This window comes from Diplotaxodon limnothrissa, linkage group LG11 (genome assembly GCF_057381915.1).
Source record: "Diplotaxodon limnothrissa isolate DT_005_m linkage group LG11, D_limnothrissa_male_GT1.1, whole genome shotgun sequence".
Lineage (NCBI taxonomy): Eukaryota > Metazoa > Chordata > Actinopteri > Cichliformes > Cichlidae > Diplotaxodon > Diplotaxodon limnothrissa.
Genome location: NC_140606.1, coordinates 30,384,713 through 30,402,663, shown reverse-complemented (window position 1 = coordinate 30,402,663; position 17,951 = coordinate 30,384,713). Strand labels below are relative to the sequence as shown.

Genomic DNA, 17,951 nt, shown 5'->3' with positions numbered 1-17,951 from the left:
AAGCTAGCTAACCCGGGTAAGGCTGTAAACGTGAGCTAGCTAACCCAGCTGCCTCATTTGAACAAAATAACCTGCTGAGGTGACAAAACAAAACCCAAACCTTAAAACATTAGCGTCGTCAAACTGTTTAGTCGTATCAATCAAACATCTGGTGTATTTTTACTATCAACCGTGTGCTGCCGATATTTATGAGTCGAATTCCGCGCGTTTTGTTTAAACCGGAAATACGACAGTAGTTTTTGTAGCGTCACATCTGCCCACCGTCTCTCTTGTTTTTTTTTTTTTGTTTTTTTTTTTTGATACAGCTTGTAAACTCACTGTCTGACCCATACTCCGGAACAGTAGGAGGCGGTAATGCTGCTTTACGTTGGTTGCCAACCGCCGTTAAACACAAAGAAGAAGAAGAAGAAGCCCGTCTCTCTCACAGCTAGGCTAACGCTAGCGACCAGTGTTAATTGGAATAAATTTACGACTTTGAGAATTTGAACAGAAACATGGGGAAAAAACATAAGAAGCATAAACCGGAATGGAGAACAGTTGACGGTACATTAGAGCACATTTTATTTGCACACCGAGCGCTCACTGCAGCGTCGCTTTTGTTCTAGCTAGCATTATGTTAGCTAGCATTAAAGCTGACAGAGTTTAGTTTATGTATAGTAGCTCCATTCATTCATTCATTCATTCATCTACTGGTGGAATTATGTATAGCTAAAATCTCGCATTAATCACTTTGCTGCATTACGTTGTATACTATGTTCTTATTGTTGTTTGTTTTACGTTATAAATTATTATAAAACACTTCTAAAAATTACAAACTGTATTTGGGTTGTAAGTAGGAAAAAAATACATACATACATAAAAAATAAACAAAGAGATTATTATGCCTTATATTTTATATAAACCAGAGAGCTTATTATGCCTTTTTTTTTATATAATAACCAGTTTGGCGTGTAAAGTCCTTCGTTTTTTTTAAAAGAAAATCTGCATGTTAATGTCAACTTCTTTCATACTGCCCTTCTACTTTGTCACTGCTATTGCCTGACACAATACCTTTACCAATTCTTCGTTTTGGTTGTAGACTATGAGGACAAAGCTCTTGAGAAGCCTCTGAAGCTTGTGCTCAAAGTTGGAGGAAGCGAAGTGACTGAACTCTCTGGGTCCGGCCATGACTCCAGCTACTACGATGACAGATCAGACCACGAGCGAGAACGTCACAAAGAAAAGAAGAAAAAGAAGAAGAAAAAATCTGAAAAGGATAAAGACAAATATGTAGATGATGAGGAGAGAAGGCGAAGAAAGGTTAGGTAGCTGAATTTCGTTCTTCTGCGTGACTAATGCACCATTTACTACTTTTAAGTTGTTTGTTTTTTAATTGGCTTTCATTTCATTGGGGTGGCTGTAGCTCAGGAGGTAGAGCAGGTCATCTACTGATCGGAAGGTTGGTGGTTTGATCTCTGGCTGCTCCAGTCTGCATGCCATATATCTTTGGGCAAGATAATGATACTGATGCTCTCTGATGCATCCATTGACGTATGAATGTTTTTGATCGGTAGATTGCACTTAAGTGTCAAAGACAGTGCTTGTGTGAATGAGGCTTCTTGTATAAAGCGTTTTGGGTGCTCTGGGAGAGTAGAAAAGTGCTATATAACAATCAGTCCATTTACTATTTACCATTTCACAGGAGGAGAAAAGGAAGAAGAGGGAGCGGGAGCAGAGTGAATCAGAGGCGGCAGCAGTGACTGTTGCTAGTAGTAGTAGTGGTGGTGGTGGTGCTGGACCTGTTGAACCATTCACACTGTCAAAAAGTATTGGATTGGAGGTGATAAAACTTAAATCTTAAGATTGTGACCAATAAATTATTATGGTTATTTTTGACAAGTTGTTTACATTCTGTGTGTCTCTACAGCCAGAAGAGAAAAAGAAGAAGAAAGAACGGTTTGAAATAGAGCCCGAAGGGGAGGAGTTTCACCCCACTGTGAAGGTGGACGTAGAACAACCAGGAGACAGGCCAGTCAGAGCGTGCCGGACACAGCAAGGCAAGACTACCTGTCTATAAGCGCATACAGTTTTTACAAGCATTTTATATTTGGGCAAAAATTTACTTGTAAGTTTATGTTTGCCCGATTTAGAGAATGAGTCCACACCACGGCAACAGCTGCTAGAACACTTTCTGAGGCAGCTGCAGAGGTAAGAACAGTGTTGTCTGTTTACAGCAAAATCTTCCAAATGCAGGCACCGCAGATACCTTCATTGCATTTGATCCCCTCAAATGAAAGCTGAGTCTACACATTATGTCCATGTCCATTATGTAACTATAACTAGAAAATGTTTCGGTAAACAGGTTAAAAAAAACAGAACTTGTGTCAGTGTCCAAATATATGTGGCCCTAACTGTACATATTACGATGAGCGCAGTCCACAGTAGTTCTGTTTCCTTTTTTATACCAGTAGGTTAAAAATGTCAGTTTTGCATGTGTCTTTTCCCACAGTCCACTTGGCAGATTAGCATGAGCTTAGATAAACACATATATTCTCTTAGAGAGGGAGGTTCGCATTACTTTCCTGCTAATAATGTTCTAAAAATAGAGCATTTTGCATTTGCTGTTCTGTCGTGGAACACCAGCATGCTACATTTTGAACATGGCCAATAAATATCGCTCCTTTGACATGCTTTCAAACATTAACCTAGCAGATAATGAATTATTATTCTTTTGAAGAACTGAGGGGAAGCCCTGTTTGTTTATCACAGATTACAAAATGTGGCATGTGAATAAGGCTACATTATGAAATTCTTTGTTTGATAAAAGCACAGCAAGATCCATTAATAATGACCATTTTGACCTGAAAGATAACATTCTTGATCAGATCAGAACACTGGACACGTCTAAACAAGTCTAAAAGCTGGTGCTTTCAATAACATTGATGGTGTGTCTCTCATCTTTCCAGGAAAGATCCCCATGGGTTCTTTGCATCTCCAGTAACAGATGCAATCGCTCCTGGTTACTCAATGATCATCAAACATCCTATGGACTTCAGCACCATGAAAGACAAGAATAGAAACAATGACTATAAAACAGTAACAGAATTTAAGGTGAGGGTGCCTTTAACATCTAATTATGAATTAGATTTTCTTCCCAGCTTAAAGATGTTGGGCATTAAACCTGCAGCCTTCATAGTTGACTGAACACTTTTTGTTCCTCAGGCTGATTTTAAACTGATGTGTGATAATGCCATGGTATACAACCGACCAGAGACTGTCTACTACAAGGCTGCAAAGAAATTGCTTCACACAGGATTCAAGATGATGAGCAAGGTAACACGGTCAAGCAAACCAAAGGCAAAAACACTTTATTCATTTGTTATAACAACAGTGTATGATTGTTGTTGATGTGTACATTATATTGTTGTTTTATAAAGATAAAACAGCACAGCAACAGAGATCACAAAGGAAGTTATTAGCAGTCAAATCATGTTCCATACACAGTTATGGAATATATTCAAAGTGCTGATATTTTTAGTAGCAGAGTTGTACGACTCTCACATACAAATAAAACTGATTTGGGTGTTGCAATCCAACGAATCACTCCGAAGATATACAGTGGGGCAAAAAAGTATTTAGTCAGCCACCGATTGTGCAAGTTCCCCCACTTAAAATGATGACAGAGGTCAGAGGTACACTTCAACTGTGAGAGACAGAATGTGAAGAAAAAAAATCCATGAATCCACATGGTAGGATTTGTAAAGAATTTATTCGTAAATCAGGGTGGAAAATAAGTATTTGGTCAATAACAAAAATACAACTCAATACTTTGTAACATAACCTTTGTTGGCAATAACAGAGGTCAAACGTTTACTATAGGTCTTTACCAGGTTTGCACACACAGTAGCTGGTATTTTGGCCCATTCCTCCATGCAGATCTTCTCGAGAGCAGTGATGTTTTGGGGCTGTCGCCGAGCAACACGGACTTTCAACTCCCGCCACAGATTTTCTATGGGGTTGAGGTCTGGAGACTGGCTAGGCCACTCCAGGACTTTCAAATGCTTCTTACGGAGCCACTCCTTTGTTACCCGGGCGGTGTGTTTTGGATCATTGTCATGTTGGAAGACCCGGCCTCGTTTCATCTTCAAAGTTCTCACTGATGGAAGGAGGTTTTGGCTCAAAATCTCACGATACATGGCCCCATTCATTCTGTCCTTAACACGGATCAGTCGTCCTGTCCCCTTGGCAGAAAAACAGCCCCATAGCATGATGTTTCCACCCCCATGCTTCACAGTAGGTATGGTGTTCTTGGGATGCAACTCAGTATTCTTCTTCCTCCAAACACGACGAGTTGAGTTTATACCAAAAAGTTCTACTTTGGTTTCATCTGACCACATGACATTCTCCCAATCCTCTGCTGTATCATCCATGTGCTCTCTGGCAAACTTCAGACGGGCCTGGACATGCACTGGCTTCAGCAGCGGGACACGTCTGGCACTGCGGGATTTGATTCCCTGCCGTTGTAGTGTGTTACTGATGGTGACCTTTGTTACTTTGGTCCCAGCTCTCTGCAGGTCATTCACCAGGTCCCCCCGTGTGGTTCTGGGATCTTTGCTCACCGTTCTCATGATCATTTTGACCCCACGGGATGAGATCTTGCGTGGAGCCCCAGCTCGAGGGAGATTATCAGTGGTCTTGTATGTCTTCCATTTTCTGATGATTGCTCCCACAGTTGATTTTTTCACACCAAGCTGCTTGCCTATTGTAGATTCACTCTTCCCAGTCTGGTGCAGGTCTACAATACTTTTCCTGGTGTCCTTCGAAAGCTCTTTGGTCTTGGCCATGGCGGAGTTTGGAGTCTGACTGTTTGAGGCTGTGGACAGGTGTCTTTTATACAGATGATGAGTTCAAACAGGTGCCATTCATACAGGTAACGAGTGGGGGACAGAAAAGCGTCTCACAGAAGACGTTACAGGTCTGTGAGAGCCAGAGATTTTCCTTGTTTGAGGTGACCAAATACTTATTTTCCACCCTAATTTACGAATAAATTCTTTAAAAATCCTACCATGTGGATTCATGGATTTTTTTTTCACATTCTGTCTCTCACAGTTGAAGTGTACCTCTGGTGCAAATTACTGACCTCTGTCATCATTTTAAGTGGGGGAACTTGCACAATCGGTGGCTGACTAAATACTTTTTTGCCCCACTGTACCATTAATTTAAACAATATTCAATCGACTGCAAATGTTGTTAACGAATGCTACTAGTAATGCAAACCTTGATGTTCTAAACCCAAAACTTGAGGATATACGTTTTTGCTTTGGTTAAAATATACAGTCACATGTTTATGGAATCGGTACAAATGCTTTACTACCAATATTATTGTTTATTATTGCTTTTCCATAAAAGTGGAATTTAAATATTGTGTCTTTTTTTTTTTTTTCTTTCTACTCGTTGTCCAGGAACGGCTTTTGGCTCTGAAACGCAGCATGTCATTCATGCAGGACATGGATTTTACCCAGCAAGCAGCCATTTTGGGGGATGAAGACCTGACAGCTGACATTCCTCCTCCAGAGACAATCCACATTCCAATGGAATCTCCAAGGAAGCCCAGGAAGCAGCCAGCCAAGGACATGAAGGAAGTCATCAGGTATTCCCTGAACAGTGTCTACATTTCATGTCACCTTTACTTTTTTTGCGAACGTGTTCAGACTAACATATTCAGAGAAGACAGTGGGGAAGTGCTTGACACCGGATGCATTGTGAATCTTGTCACACAACACCTCGTCTGTATACTGATACTGTGTAACATTTCTGCCGTCTCAGTTACCTGTATGAACCAGAGGGAAACGCATGCAGCTTGACTGACAGCACAGCAGAGGAGCATGTTCTGGCGCTGGTTGAACATTCTGCAGATGAAGCTCACGACCGCATCAACAGATACATGCCAAACTCCAAGGTTTTACACTTTGAACACTTTTTATACAATCCAGTTGTATCCAATGTTTACACAAGTTATAGCTCTTTTTTATTATTAGAGCTGACAGCTTTTAAAGCGTTTAATTTACCCAGTGTTTTGCTTTTTCAGATGGGGTATTTGCGTAAGGAGTCTGACAGTTCTCTTTTGTATACTGTTGTAAATCAACTCGATCCTGATGCAGAAGGTTTGCTACCACTACACGGCCTTTTATATATCTACTAAAACCTTTTTATTTCTGCTATATCATTATAATATGTGATATCTCTGTAAGAACCCAGTTTGATTTATTGTTTTGCAGAGGAAGAGACCCATAAAGTGGATCTAAGTTCTCTGTCAAATAAGCTTCTGCCTGGGTTAACAACCCTGGGCTTCAAAGATGACAGGAGACACAAAGGTATGTGATAATATATATTTTCGTTGATTTACTTAATCTTAATTATTTTAAGTAGTTCGTGCTTTTTAACAAGTTTCTTTCTCTTTGTATAGTGACCTTTCTTAGCAGTGCCTACAACGTCCAGAGCCTCCAGAAGAACTCTGTTTTTGCAGACTTGTTACCTGATGAGATGGACATGCTCTATTCAGCCTATGGAGATGACACAGGGGTTCAGTGCGCTTTAAGGTAGGCGGTCATTTTTTTGATCGCACTGATAAATTATCCAGTTGTGGTAAGTTTTTCATTTTTGATCACCTGTTTTCACTACTTAAGTATACAGGAGTTTGTCAAGGGCTGCAGCGGTGTCACCAAGCATTGGGTTGACGGGCTCCTGGACAAGATGACCGCAGGCGATCACACAAAATCTGTCAATCAGATACGACAGGTATAGTCTCTTTTTTTTTCTTCTTCTTCTTCTTTTTCTTTTTTTGCTTGCTTAAAGAAAAGTTTAGTTCCTCTGCTGTGTTTACGAAGCTTCTTTATTTGTAACATTTCAGAAGAGAAATATAATGCTGAAACCTGACGAAACCAAGTCGAACATCTGTGACATGCAGGTACGCTGTGGCTCATGAAAGGAGATACTATAATATGTTTTGATTATTGTTTTTCTTGTTTCAACTGAAATGATTGACTAATTCAAGCTGGATATTTTCTGTTCAGATGGCAGATGGAGCTGGCCTGGGAGAGGGGAGTTCGGTGCTGGATTTCATGTCAATGAAGACTTATCCAGATATGTCTCTGGATATCACCATGCTTAACTCATTAGGTGATTGTTCTCTATCAACATGCTGTATATACATTCATATTTCTATATCAGTAATTCAGATACAATGACATTTAGATAAGAGAAGCCAGGTAAATGTGATGTTACCATAGGGGTAGGTAAATATTTGGAGTTGCTGGAATAAAGGGCATTATTTTCATGTAAACATGTTTACTATTTTTCAGCACATGCGGCAGCCACGTCTCCTTCATTGGCATAGAACAGAAATGCTGAATTTGCTGTTTCACTTTCTTTTCCACTGAATCTGTACTCAAAGTTTAGAGGAGCTTTCTGTGGGAAAAATGTATAATGTTCTGCTTAACAAAATTCAGCTGAATTGTGCAAGTTTTAGTTTAGTTTTTTATGGATATGCGCCCTTATTAAGGTCGCATGAAGTGCCCTTTAATTCCCGATAATGAAGCCATATTTTTTTTGTATATCAGGCAAAACGGTGAAAAAAGAGCCAGGTAATGAGGAGGGCCAGCAGCCTTTTGATGATGCTGATAAACTCCTGCAGGAGTTCCAAGAAGCGCAGGTGGATAGAGTTGGTTCCAGACCCTCATCCAACCTGTCCTCACTCTCTAATGCCTCCGAGAGGGACCAGCACCACTTAGGTATCTCCAGCAAATGCCTTCTTTTCCCTTTATTTTAATGATTATATGAAATGAGCTACTAGTGCCAGCAATACAACATAAGAACCATTTTTTCGTGCATCCATAGGGAGCCCATCTCATCTGGGTGTTGGGGACCAGTCTGAAATGGTTCATGATCCCTATGAGTTCCTGCAGTCTCCAGAGCCAGAGAACACAGCCAACGGCTGACCACACACTGCCGCACTGTTATCCTGTTGCTAACCACTCTGGCTACTCTGTTATGGACTGTTGAATTGCCGTGAAGAAAGCAGGAGCCTCAGACCTTTGTTAAAGACTGAACATAAGTGTACAGACTAGTGTGATTGTGTGTTTTTGTATGAGTTGCAGCACTTGAAAAATAAATGTTTGTGCCTGTGTTTGTGAATGTGTGCACTCAGTTATTAGACACAAATCTTTTACTTATTCTGATTATACACAGTGTTGTTAAAAAGCATTTGCCCTCTTTTTTTTGCATGTAAATGCAAAATGCAGTTTTTAAATGCTGTTTTCATTTATTAGGGTAAAGAGCAGAATTCATGGTTCCAGCAATTAATCGTCCAGCCCCAGACGATAATACTATCACCACTATGGACTGCTGGTGTGATGTATTTTTGTGAAATTAGATGTTTTACTGCAGATGTAACAGGAATCAAACCTTCCATAAAGTTCTGCTTTTATCTGTGGGTTTTAAGTGGTGGAAATGAAGTTTCTCTAAAGGGTGGCTGGCCTCTCCCTTAGAGATAGGGTGAGGATTTCGGCCATCCGGACGTCAGAGTAGAACCTCTACTCCTGCACATTGAAAGAAGCCAGTACAGGTGGTTCAGGCATCTGACAAGGATGCCTCCTGGGTGAGGTGTCCTGAGCATGTTCCACCAGGAGGAGGCCTGGTGCAGACCCAGGACACGCTGGTGAAATCATATTTCCTGGCTGGCCTGGAGAAGGTGGCTGGGGGGGAGGGAGGTTTGAGCTTCTTTGCTTAGGCCGCTGGCCCTGTGACTCAAATTCAAATTTTATTTGTCACACACACACAACCATACACAGTATGACATGGGGGTGAAATGCTTGTAGCTGTACAATGCCCAACCATTAAATGACAGAAGAAAAGTTTTACAATATTTACAATTTACAGTTTACTACAAAAATTTACAAATTAACTTAGGAATTTACAGTAAAGAATGTGCAGATAGCAGAAGAGATTATAAAGATAAGGATTATAAATGATAGGAATTATAGGATTATAGGAAATGTGTGGTGGTGACGTGTGTGAGAGTTCAGTCCTACACCTGGTTCAGGCCCCGAATAGCCTGGGGGAAAAAGCTCCTCCTCATTCTCTCTGTTTTGGCCTTAAGGGAGCGGAAGCGCTTCCCAGACCTCAACAGTGAGAAGAGTCCATTGTTGGGATGGGAGAGGTCCATCATAATCTTCCTAGCTTGGGACTTGCACCGCTTGGTGTAGATAGACAGCAGGTCAGGGAGCTCTGATTGAATGATGCGTTCTGCCGAGCGCACCACCCTTTGCAGATCTCGTCTGTCCTGCTTGGTGCTGTTCCCAAACCAGGTGCAGATGTTTGCCGTCAGGACGCTCTCAATGGTGCAGGAGTAGAAGTTCTTGAGCACCTTCAGTGGCAGATGGAAGTCTCTAAGTCTTCTGAGGAAGAAGAGACGCTGACGGGCTTTCTTAACCAGGGTGTTGATGTGACAGGACCATGACAGGTCCTGAGTGATGTGGACACCCAGGTATCGGAAACTGTCCACTCTCTCCACTGGCGTGCCACTGATGATGAGGGGTTTGTAATTCCTCGCCTGCTTTGTAGTGAAGTCCACGATCAGCTCCTTAGTCTTGCTGATGTTTAGGAGGAGGTTATTCTCCTGGCACCAGGTCTCCAGGTTCCTAATCTCCTCCAGGTAGGCCGTCTCGATGTTGTCGGAGATCAGGCCCACAACAGCAGTGTCGTCAGCAAACTTGACAATGGAGGTGGTGTCGGATGTGGCTACACAGTCATAAGTGTACAGTGAGTACAGCAGGGGGCTTAAAACACAGCCCTGAGGCACTCCAGTGCTGAGTGAGATGGAGGGGGAGACTTGTTTTCCCACCCTCACTGATTGGGGTCTGTCTGTGAGGAAGTTGAGGATCCACTGACACAGTGATGAGCTGAGTCCTAGAGCCGTCAACTTGGTGAAAAGCTTAGAGGGAATTATTGTGTTGAATGCTGAACTGTAGTCCACGAACAGCATCCTAACATAATTCCCTCTGCCAGTGTCCAGGTGACTCAGGGATGTGTGGAGCAGGTGAGATATGGCATCATCTGTGGAACGATTAGTCCGGTAAGCAAACTGAAGTGAGTCGATGGTGGCAGGAAGTGAAGAAGTGATGTGATCTCTCATCAGTCTTTCAAAACACTCGGCCCAGATAAGTCACAGGGGCCGAGTTCTGTCATGGCATCCGATGCCATTTTTATTCAGTATTTTTCTTATTGTTGAATCATTAACTGAGACTAGTGAGGCCTGCAGTTCTTTAGATGCTGTTCTTTTGTGATCTCCTGGAGGAGTCACTGATGTGCAATGGCTCTCACTGTGGTTGACTAGAAATGTTTAGTCTTTTTCGGAGATAGATGTCAATTACTTTCTCATCTGTTCTTCCGTTTCTGTAGATAGTGGTATGATGTCGTATGTGTTGCTTTTTGGACTTGTTTAGCTTGCTTTACCTTGTCAGATCGGTTCTATTTAAGTGATTTATTGATTCAATCACAATTATTTTAAAGGAGTGTGTGCGTGTGTGTGCGTGCGTGCGTGTGTTTGGGGGGGGGGGTGCTAACTTTTTCATACAGGACCAGGAAGGCTTGAATAAATACAAATAAATAAATGTATAAATACAACTTTGTCTAATATTACAATTTGATTTATGATGTGAAGCATGTAAGTCTGACATCGCTGCAAAAAATAAGAAAACAGGAAGGGTACAAGTACTTTCTCACAGCACTGTATATACACTATGGGAGCACAAAAATAGGAAATGTCCGTGTTATCCAAATATCGTGCATTTGCAGCGAAAACGCAGTTTCAGAGTAACTGAACTGCTGAGGCCTCGGGTTTTCAGCATGGGTAAGCTTCCACCTGTAAGTTCTAACTGAGCAATGTACGCTGTTTGTCTCGGTGTGTTGGGGAAGTGAAACTGAAGCACTATGGGTGCTGCGACATATGCATTTAGCACGGTCTAATATGAGTTGAAAATAAAGCACGGGCTTTATTTTTGAAAGCAGAAGTACCCTGTGAGCACATGTGTCTGTCTGCAGTTCCTTCTTGTTCTATGGAAGCATTGGTTTCAAATTCCCTGACACCTGTAAGTATTTAATAGCGCGTTTAATAGGCGAGTTGCATGCACATCATCTGGCGAGTCAAGGTTGACAAAGAAGAAAATACACACAAACACATGCACACAAAAAAGGGGAAAAGGGCAGGTATCGCGAAGAGAGCCATTGCGCATGCGCTGTCGCACAGTTTCCATAGCGCTGCACCGTCCTGCTGAGTGAGTTGATTCTTCTACTTCACGTCCTTCGGCTTTCACAAATCCAAGGACACCGGAGGACCGGTGTGCCCGTTTTACCCAACATACGGGAGCTTTAAAGTTATTTGTCGATGTTGTCGTGTTTTTATTTTCATGTGACTTTTACTCATAAGAAACACCTGCTTGGCTGACAAAGTTATGATGGGACATTAGGCGGTGAAAATCGAATGAACTGAAGAAAATGTAATGTTATGGTCGCTGTCGCAAGTAGAAAGGTAAGTAATTATGGGTTAAGACTAGTGTCGTCGTTATTATTATTATTAGTAGTATTAGTATTGTTATTTTAACGGGTACAAATGGAGTCAGCTAGATTGATTGCAAATTAAACAGCCGGGTTGATCCACTAAAGCAACCATAAACTGATTGCCAGCTACTCGCTTTAGTTGTTAAGCAAAGCAGAGGCAACAAAACTAGCTGCCAGGAATACAGCTGGATGGCTCTGTTGCTTCTTTTTCAGATTTCTAATGCATAGATGAACAAGAACATAATTAACTGCCTTTTTTGCAGAAAGTCCAGAAACAATTGACCTTTTATGCTTTTTAAGTTAAACGGATTGCACAATTCATATGCTGTGCTAAGGGTAAGGCTAAAAGCAAAACATGTGATTGCAAGGCCTGTGAAAAAGAAGGGGATGTAAAAGTTTGTGGAAGTCACTTTAATCAGCTGTTTCCTGCAGGCTTTGCGACTGAGTCTCCGTTCTTGTTTATTTGCCTTTTTAATTTAGTGGCTGAGAAATTAATGCTGCTTTTATGAAGTTTAAAATGTAAGAAATGTAGTTCGTACTGCTCCTCAGTTACACTTCACTTTACTATCACACTGCAGTGCTTATATGTTTCTTTTTAATAAATATAAACCCTTGAAAGTAAACCAGAGTGGCTGGATCACTGTAGAACATCTAGCTGCACCTAATACAGTCTCGGTATAGCACCATCTGTGGATGAACAGTCACTGCCATTATGCTCAACTCATTTTCCTAGCTCATTTCCCCAGCAAATGTGGCCACACTCTGCCGGTACTCTACTTTTATGTGTACTCCAACCTGTCCTTATTCTTCTCTCGCACCATAGATGAACTGCTTCAGTCAGAGGTTCAGACAGACAGCTCCCATGCTTGGCAGCAGCAAAAATGAGCTTGTCCCCTCCAAGCCTCCCAGAAGGAACGGATGGTCGTGGCCCCCTCAAGCCTTCCAGGTGGTTGGGTGGTTGGTGTACAGCTATCTCACCATAGTCAGCTTTGGTATCTATATCCCGCTTCTGCCTCTGCCGTGGAAACATGTGGCCTATACTGTATCCTTAACACACAGCGGGTCTTTCTTATTTGAATATGGAGCAAACATTAGCCTGTGCTGGGGTTTTTTTTGTCTTTTTTTGTCTGTGCTGCTGAACAGGACAAGGATTTTGTTGTGTGGCATGTCTGTATGGGCTTCAGTCACACCCAGTGTGACAGACTTTCTTTTTCTGGCCCAAAAGACATAATCAGTGGCCTTTTTGTAAGCTGTTGAATGCCGCATGATGTCAACCACAAGAACAGTCAATGTCTTCAGTCTTTATTTCTCATGCACAAGACTTGTACAGCAGTTGTTCTCTCATACTAGTCCCACTTAATATTTTTTCACATTACTGCACATTTATCACACGCTGCAATATTCTTTAAGGGCGTTTAAAAAAAAAAAAACAAAAAAAAAAACTTCCTTGACTGTTGTTTTGTGCAGCTGATGGGCGTAGCGTTTATTGTGCACTTATTCGCACACATCGCAGTTCTCACTGTAGATCCAGCAGATGACAGCGTGAGGGCCAAGCAGAGCTATTCCACGCCGATGCCTCTCTTTGACCGAACAAAGCAACCGCATGTTATCCACGACCTGCGCTGTTATCTTTGTGATGTGAATGTGTATGTATCCTGAGCAGCAGTCTCTAATGTTCATTTGCATTTTCAAATTGGCAGGTACCCTATCACAAATGAGGAAAAACGTTTTTTTTAATAAAGTGTAATGATGTAAAACATTAAATCTTCTTGCAGTGGCCCCAAAGTAAAACACTGTGGTGTTTGCAACAAGTGTGTGGAAGACTTTGATCACCATTGCAAATGGCTGAACACCTGTGTGGGTGGAAGGAACTACCGGTAAGTTGAAGTTTTTGGATTTATGAGCCTTATCGTTGCTGTCCACATGAAGTAAGACTTGCTCTATAAATTCATCGGTTTTCATGCATTACTTTCAGGTACTTCTTCTTGGCACTGTGCTCAGCTACAATAGGCGTCTTTCTGCTTATTGTGGTTGTGTTGTTCGTATTTATTCAGCATTATCTCAATCCGTACAGCTTACGGACTGCACCGCAGTTTGCCGGTGAGTGACCTGCAGTATAATCTTACCAAGTCGGTGGAAATTGCAGCACTGAAAGCTGTCCTTTGTTCCTTCTTTTCAAAGATGTGTCGGGGAATAGTACCTGGCTGATGTTTTTGCCGTTAGCTCCCATAAAGACGAGTTCAGCTGGTCTCCTAATACTATCCTTCGTAACAGTCATGCTGAGCACCACCTGCTTACTGCTGCTAAGCCATCTGCTGGGCTTTCACCTTTACCTCTGTAAGTGAATTTTGGAGACATACATGTCATAAGGTTATTTTCCCCTCTTCCAGTGATTAAGCCTCACTATATCCTGTGGTGTTTGCTCCTCACTCTGGTTTATAGATCATAAAGGCATAAGCACGTATGATTATGTTAAGCTGCAGCGGCAAAAAGAAGCAAAGAAACGAGACGTCGAAGCAGGAAATGGTACTCGTAATGCAAAAACTCATAAGGCTCCACAGGTCAGGCTTCTTTTCTGCCTCTGTTATTCACCTGTTTAGTCTATTGTATTCAGTAGCTTTGTTTTTTTTTCTTTTAATAGAACCAAGAGGCCTCAGTTGACTGTGAGCCATCATTGTCACAACGTTCAAGGTAAAATATTTCCTTTCTGTTTTGTAACGCTTCTTTTAAAGCTGTTTGTTTTAAAAAATAGTAATACCTCTCTGGCTTTCTTGAAGTTCTTGCAAATTTCATGATAAAAATCCGTTCACCAGCCGGCTTTCGGAGTCCATATGCACAGAGGTAAGCATGTCTGCTTATATCTTCTTTGATTGATTTATGATGGATCTAATTTGTGACACATTAAAGTGTTCGAGGGTTTGTTTATGTTTTGTTTTTTTATAGCTGGAAAACTTTAAGAAATCAGAGAACAAATTCCGTTATGGTACAGAAAATCCCAGTGAAAATATAGCAAGTAAGTATTCATCTGTACTCTTTACCAATGAGCTCTTTTATACTTTACAGTTACTTTATACTTTACACTTTTTGTAGGTAGGCGTTTTCAATAACTCTTACACAAATAATAGCGCAAATATTTAATCAGCCAATCACATGCATGTAGACATGGTCAAGACAACCTGCTGAAACATCAGAATTAGGAAGAAAAGTGATCGAAGTGACTACACGTGTAGCATGGTTGTTGAGGAACTGCTGATCTGCTAGGATTTTCGCGCATGACCATTTCTATGTTTTATAAAGGATGGTAAGAAAAAGAAAATATCTATTGAGCACAAGTTTTCTGGTTGAAAATACCTTGTTGATGCCAGAGGTCAGAGGAGAATGGCCAGACTGCTTCAAGCTGATAGGGAGGCATCACTATCTGAAATAATCGCTTGTTACAACCAAAGTCTGCAGAAGAGCATCTCTGAATGCATCAAACCTTGAAGCAAATGGGCTCAGGAGAAGACCACACCGGGTGCCTCTCCTGTCAGCTAGAAATAGGAAACTGAGACTATAATTCACATGGGTTCACCAAAATTAGACAATAGAAAGCTGTGAAAACTTTGCTTGGTCTGATGAGTCTCAATTCTGTTGCAACATTCAAATGGTAATGAGTTTTGCACAGACACCATCAAAATAACCATGAGAGCATGGATCCAACCTACTTGTATCGACAGTTTAGGTTGGTGGTGTAATTGTGTAGGGCAGTGATTTCCAAAGTGTGGGCTGGGGCCACCTAGTGTGCTCCAAAGGAACTTGTAGGTTGGCCGCAGTAATAACAGAAATTCTGAAACTATGGACAGTTTCATATTTATATACATATATTGAAACTGGTAATAGAATGTGGTTAGTTTGTATTATTATTCATTACTCTGACCTACATTTACTCCTCTGGTATTGAGGTTTGTCCCAGTGACACATGGGTCACATATTGGCGGTAACACTTTGCATATGGGTTTGCATATGACTGAGTAACATTAGCAGTTTATAGCCAACAGCCTATGTTGTTGTTTTGTTTTTGTGTTGTTGTTTTTCAAATTAAAATTTCCATGAAAAGCATCACTTTCTCTTGTATTTTTATTAGAGTGAAGATTTAAGATTTTCTTGCTTTTAAGTTGGCCACAGTATTCTTGACTTTGTGAATGGCTGGTGTAAGGGATGTTTCCCTGGCACACTTTGGGCATTTCATCTTTTGATCGCTGCTTACAACAGAAAAATTATTCATGTTACAAAGCTCAATTCATCATCTTAAACCATGTACTCAAATCCAATAGAGCACCTTTGGGATGGGGTGGGACAGGAAGTTCACAATGCAACTGTGTGAAGCATTCATATGATAAGTATTTCCAGGATTTGTTGAATCTGTGCCACAAACAACTATGGCAGCTCTGAAGGCAAAAGTGGTTCAATCTGGTACTAGCAAGGTGTACCTAATGAAGTGTCCTATTGAGTGTATGTCAACTTCATTTACAAATATGAAACCCCCGCAAAGTATTAGAAATCTGCAGTATATGCATACTACTTCAGAACTGCAAACAATTATTGGAATTATTGCAGTAAAGTGTACAAGTGTTTATGCTGAGCGTAAATGAAGTGTGTTCTTCTACATTATCAGGTAAGTTTATTAGTATGTATTAGGAAAGACTGTCGGCACATGAAGTTTGTAAGTAATGCTTATCTCCTCTGTTTGACAGGGGGAATAGCTTTGAGGGACATCAAAAACTGGAAGCCTGACAATGATGAAGAGTCTCAGAGTGCCACTGTGAAGTCTGTTTGCAGTGTTCCTGGAGTGCAGGACCCTCTAGGCAGCTCAATCATGACTCCCGATGATATTTAAACAAACAGATGTCTGCGTGGTGGTGGATCAGAAGATGCTGCTCTCAGAAAATATTTATTTTGACATTATCAAAACAGAACAGAAAGGTTGGCTATTTACAAGAACAGAGTACTGTGTGGACCTTTGCACTTTTATATGACTGTTTTTTTTTTTGTTTTTTGTTTTTTTTTGTATACCAACTGCATAACCTGACCTGTCATTGGGTTTCATTCATTTTTTTAATAATTTTGTTTGTTTGTTTTTTAATGACAACAGTTGAATTATTTAAAGCAATGTTTTATCTCACTGACTTAGTTAGCGAGGCAGGTCAGTCTCTGTTCCATTTCAGTTAGACAGATGTATTTTTGCATCTTTTTGAAAACTAAATATATCATGGTGTAGTTTCCTGTTCATTTCACTGATGGTAACATTTGAGAATCTTTCCGTTTTTATCTGATCACCAAAGAGAGAACCTTATATGGGAAAAATGTTTTGTCTAACTGTGAAGAGTGGAGCAGATAGTGGCCTGAAATAACACTTCAGCTCTCTGTTCCCTTTCTATGAACAACCGATTTTAAAGTTGACGATGTTAAGCACACCCTTTTTTGCTAAATATGACAGTAAAGAATATAAAAACCATGTTTGCTCTGTTATTTTATTTCTTAACTTCCAGTGTCTACATCATTTTACAAAATACAAATATGTATCTGACTATTTGCTTTGTTGACAATATACAGCATGAAAAATAGTCATACAGCTTTGACACACACCTAAAGTTGGAGCATTAAGGTAGGACTTTTTGGAATGGGTTACAGTTGAAGTCATACATTTTAATGAATGACAAAGGATGTTGCAGTTGCAAATCCCTTCAGTTTGCCAGCAGGAGGCTCCAGAAATGGAATTAGCAGTTTGTTTGTTTGTTTTTTAAACAATATGACTGTGTGGGTGTGTGAGCTTTCCTTTGTTTATTAGGAAATGTGCCATGTACACAGCCAACAGTTTACAGATTTAGTGGAGATGGTGCAAGAAACTGGCTCACTTTGCAACAATTGTCAAACATGTGAATGTCATTCTTACAACCACAGCCTTTAGCATCAAATTTCTCATTCTTCATGTATATATGGGTCAAACCACAGCTGTACCAGGCCTGCAGCTTGTGTATGCTGCTTTTGAAATCAATCAAAAGTAAGTTTTGGGGCACATTTTCACATACCCCGCACATGACTGCTGCTTGAAGCATTTGTCTGATTTAGTCTGCCTTTTTCTCTAAAAAAACAAAAAAGCCACTAATCATTATGTTTCTTTTGAGACTTGTTGTTATTGCATTTTTTTTTTCAATTACACGTTTTATTTAAGAATATATAATAAATGGATTGTTGCAGGGAGTTTTAAGTGTACATTACTTGGATTGTACATATTTTCACCACTAGAGGGCTGTAGACACCAGTGTCACCTGGATGGGTGAGCTGGGAATTTGTATCGGTGTTTGCATACCAACGTA

The 17,951-nt window shown here is 40.7% G+C and overlaps 2 protein-coding genes across 3 annotated transcripts; both read left to right on the top strand.

The window, feature by feature from the left end:
- Positions 1–440: 440 nt before the first annotated feature.
- On the top strand, positions 441–8,058 carry brd9 (bromodomain containing 9). The gene is made up of 16 exons (XM_085365741.1): positions 441–543; positions 1,079–1,299; positions 1,682–1,819; positions 1,907–2,036; positions 2,130–2,187; positions 2,946–3,090; positions 3,202–3,312; positions 5,442–5,629; positions 5,806–6,143; positions 6,258–6,353; positions 6,446–6,578; positions 6,666–6,777; positions 6,890–6,946; positions 7,053–7,158; positions 7,599–7,769; positions 7,876–8,058. Exons 1-16 carry the CDS (start codon positions 495–497, stop codon positions 7,974–7,976), a joined length of 2,154 nt encoding a protein of 717 aa, XP_085221867.1. The 5' UTR covers positions 441–494; the 3' UTR covers positions 7,977–8,058.
- A 3,484-nt stretch (positions 8,059–11,542) lies between these two features.
- On the top strand, positions 11,543–16,471 carry zdhhc11 (zDHHC palmitoyltransferase 11). 2 transcript variants are annotated; one of them, XM_085365740.1, is made up of 11 exons: positions 11,543–11,566; positions 12,419–12,637; positions 13,063–13,241; positions 13,371–13,472; positions 13,571–13,695; positions 13,777–13,932; positions 14,038–14,156; positions 14,237–14,286; positions 14,373–14,436; positions 14,539–14,608; positions 16,329–16,471. In XM_085365740.1, the coding sequence occupies exons 1-11, from the start codon at positions 11,543–11,545 to the stop codon at positions 16,469–16,471; spliced, it is 1,251 nt and encodes a 416-aa protein (XP_085221866.1). The 2 variants fall into 2 exon arrangements, with proteins under 2 accessions (XP_085221866.1, XP_085221865.1); XM_085365739.1 differs by lacking the exon at positions 11,543–11,566 and adding an exon at positions 11,884–11,931.
- The last annotated feature ends 1,480 nt before the right edge of the window (positions 16,472–17,951 follow it).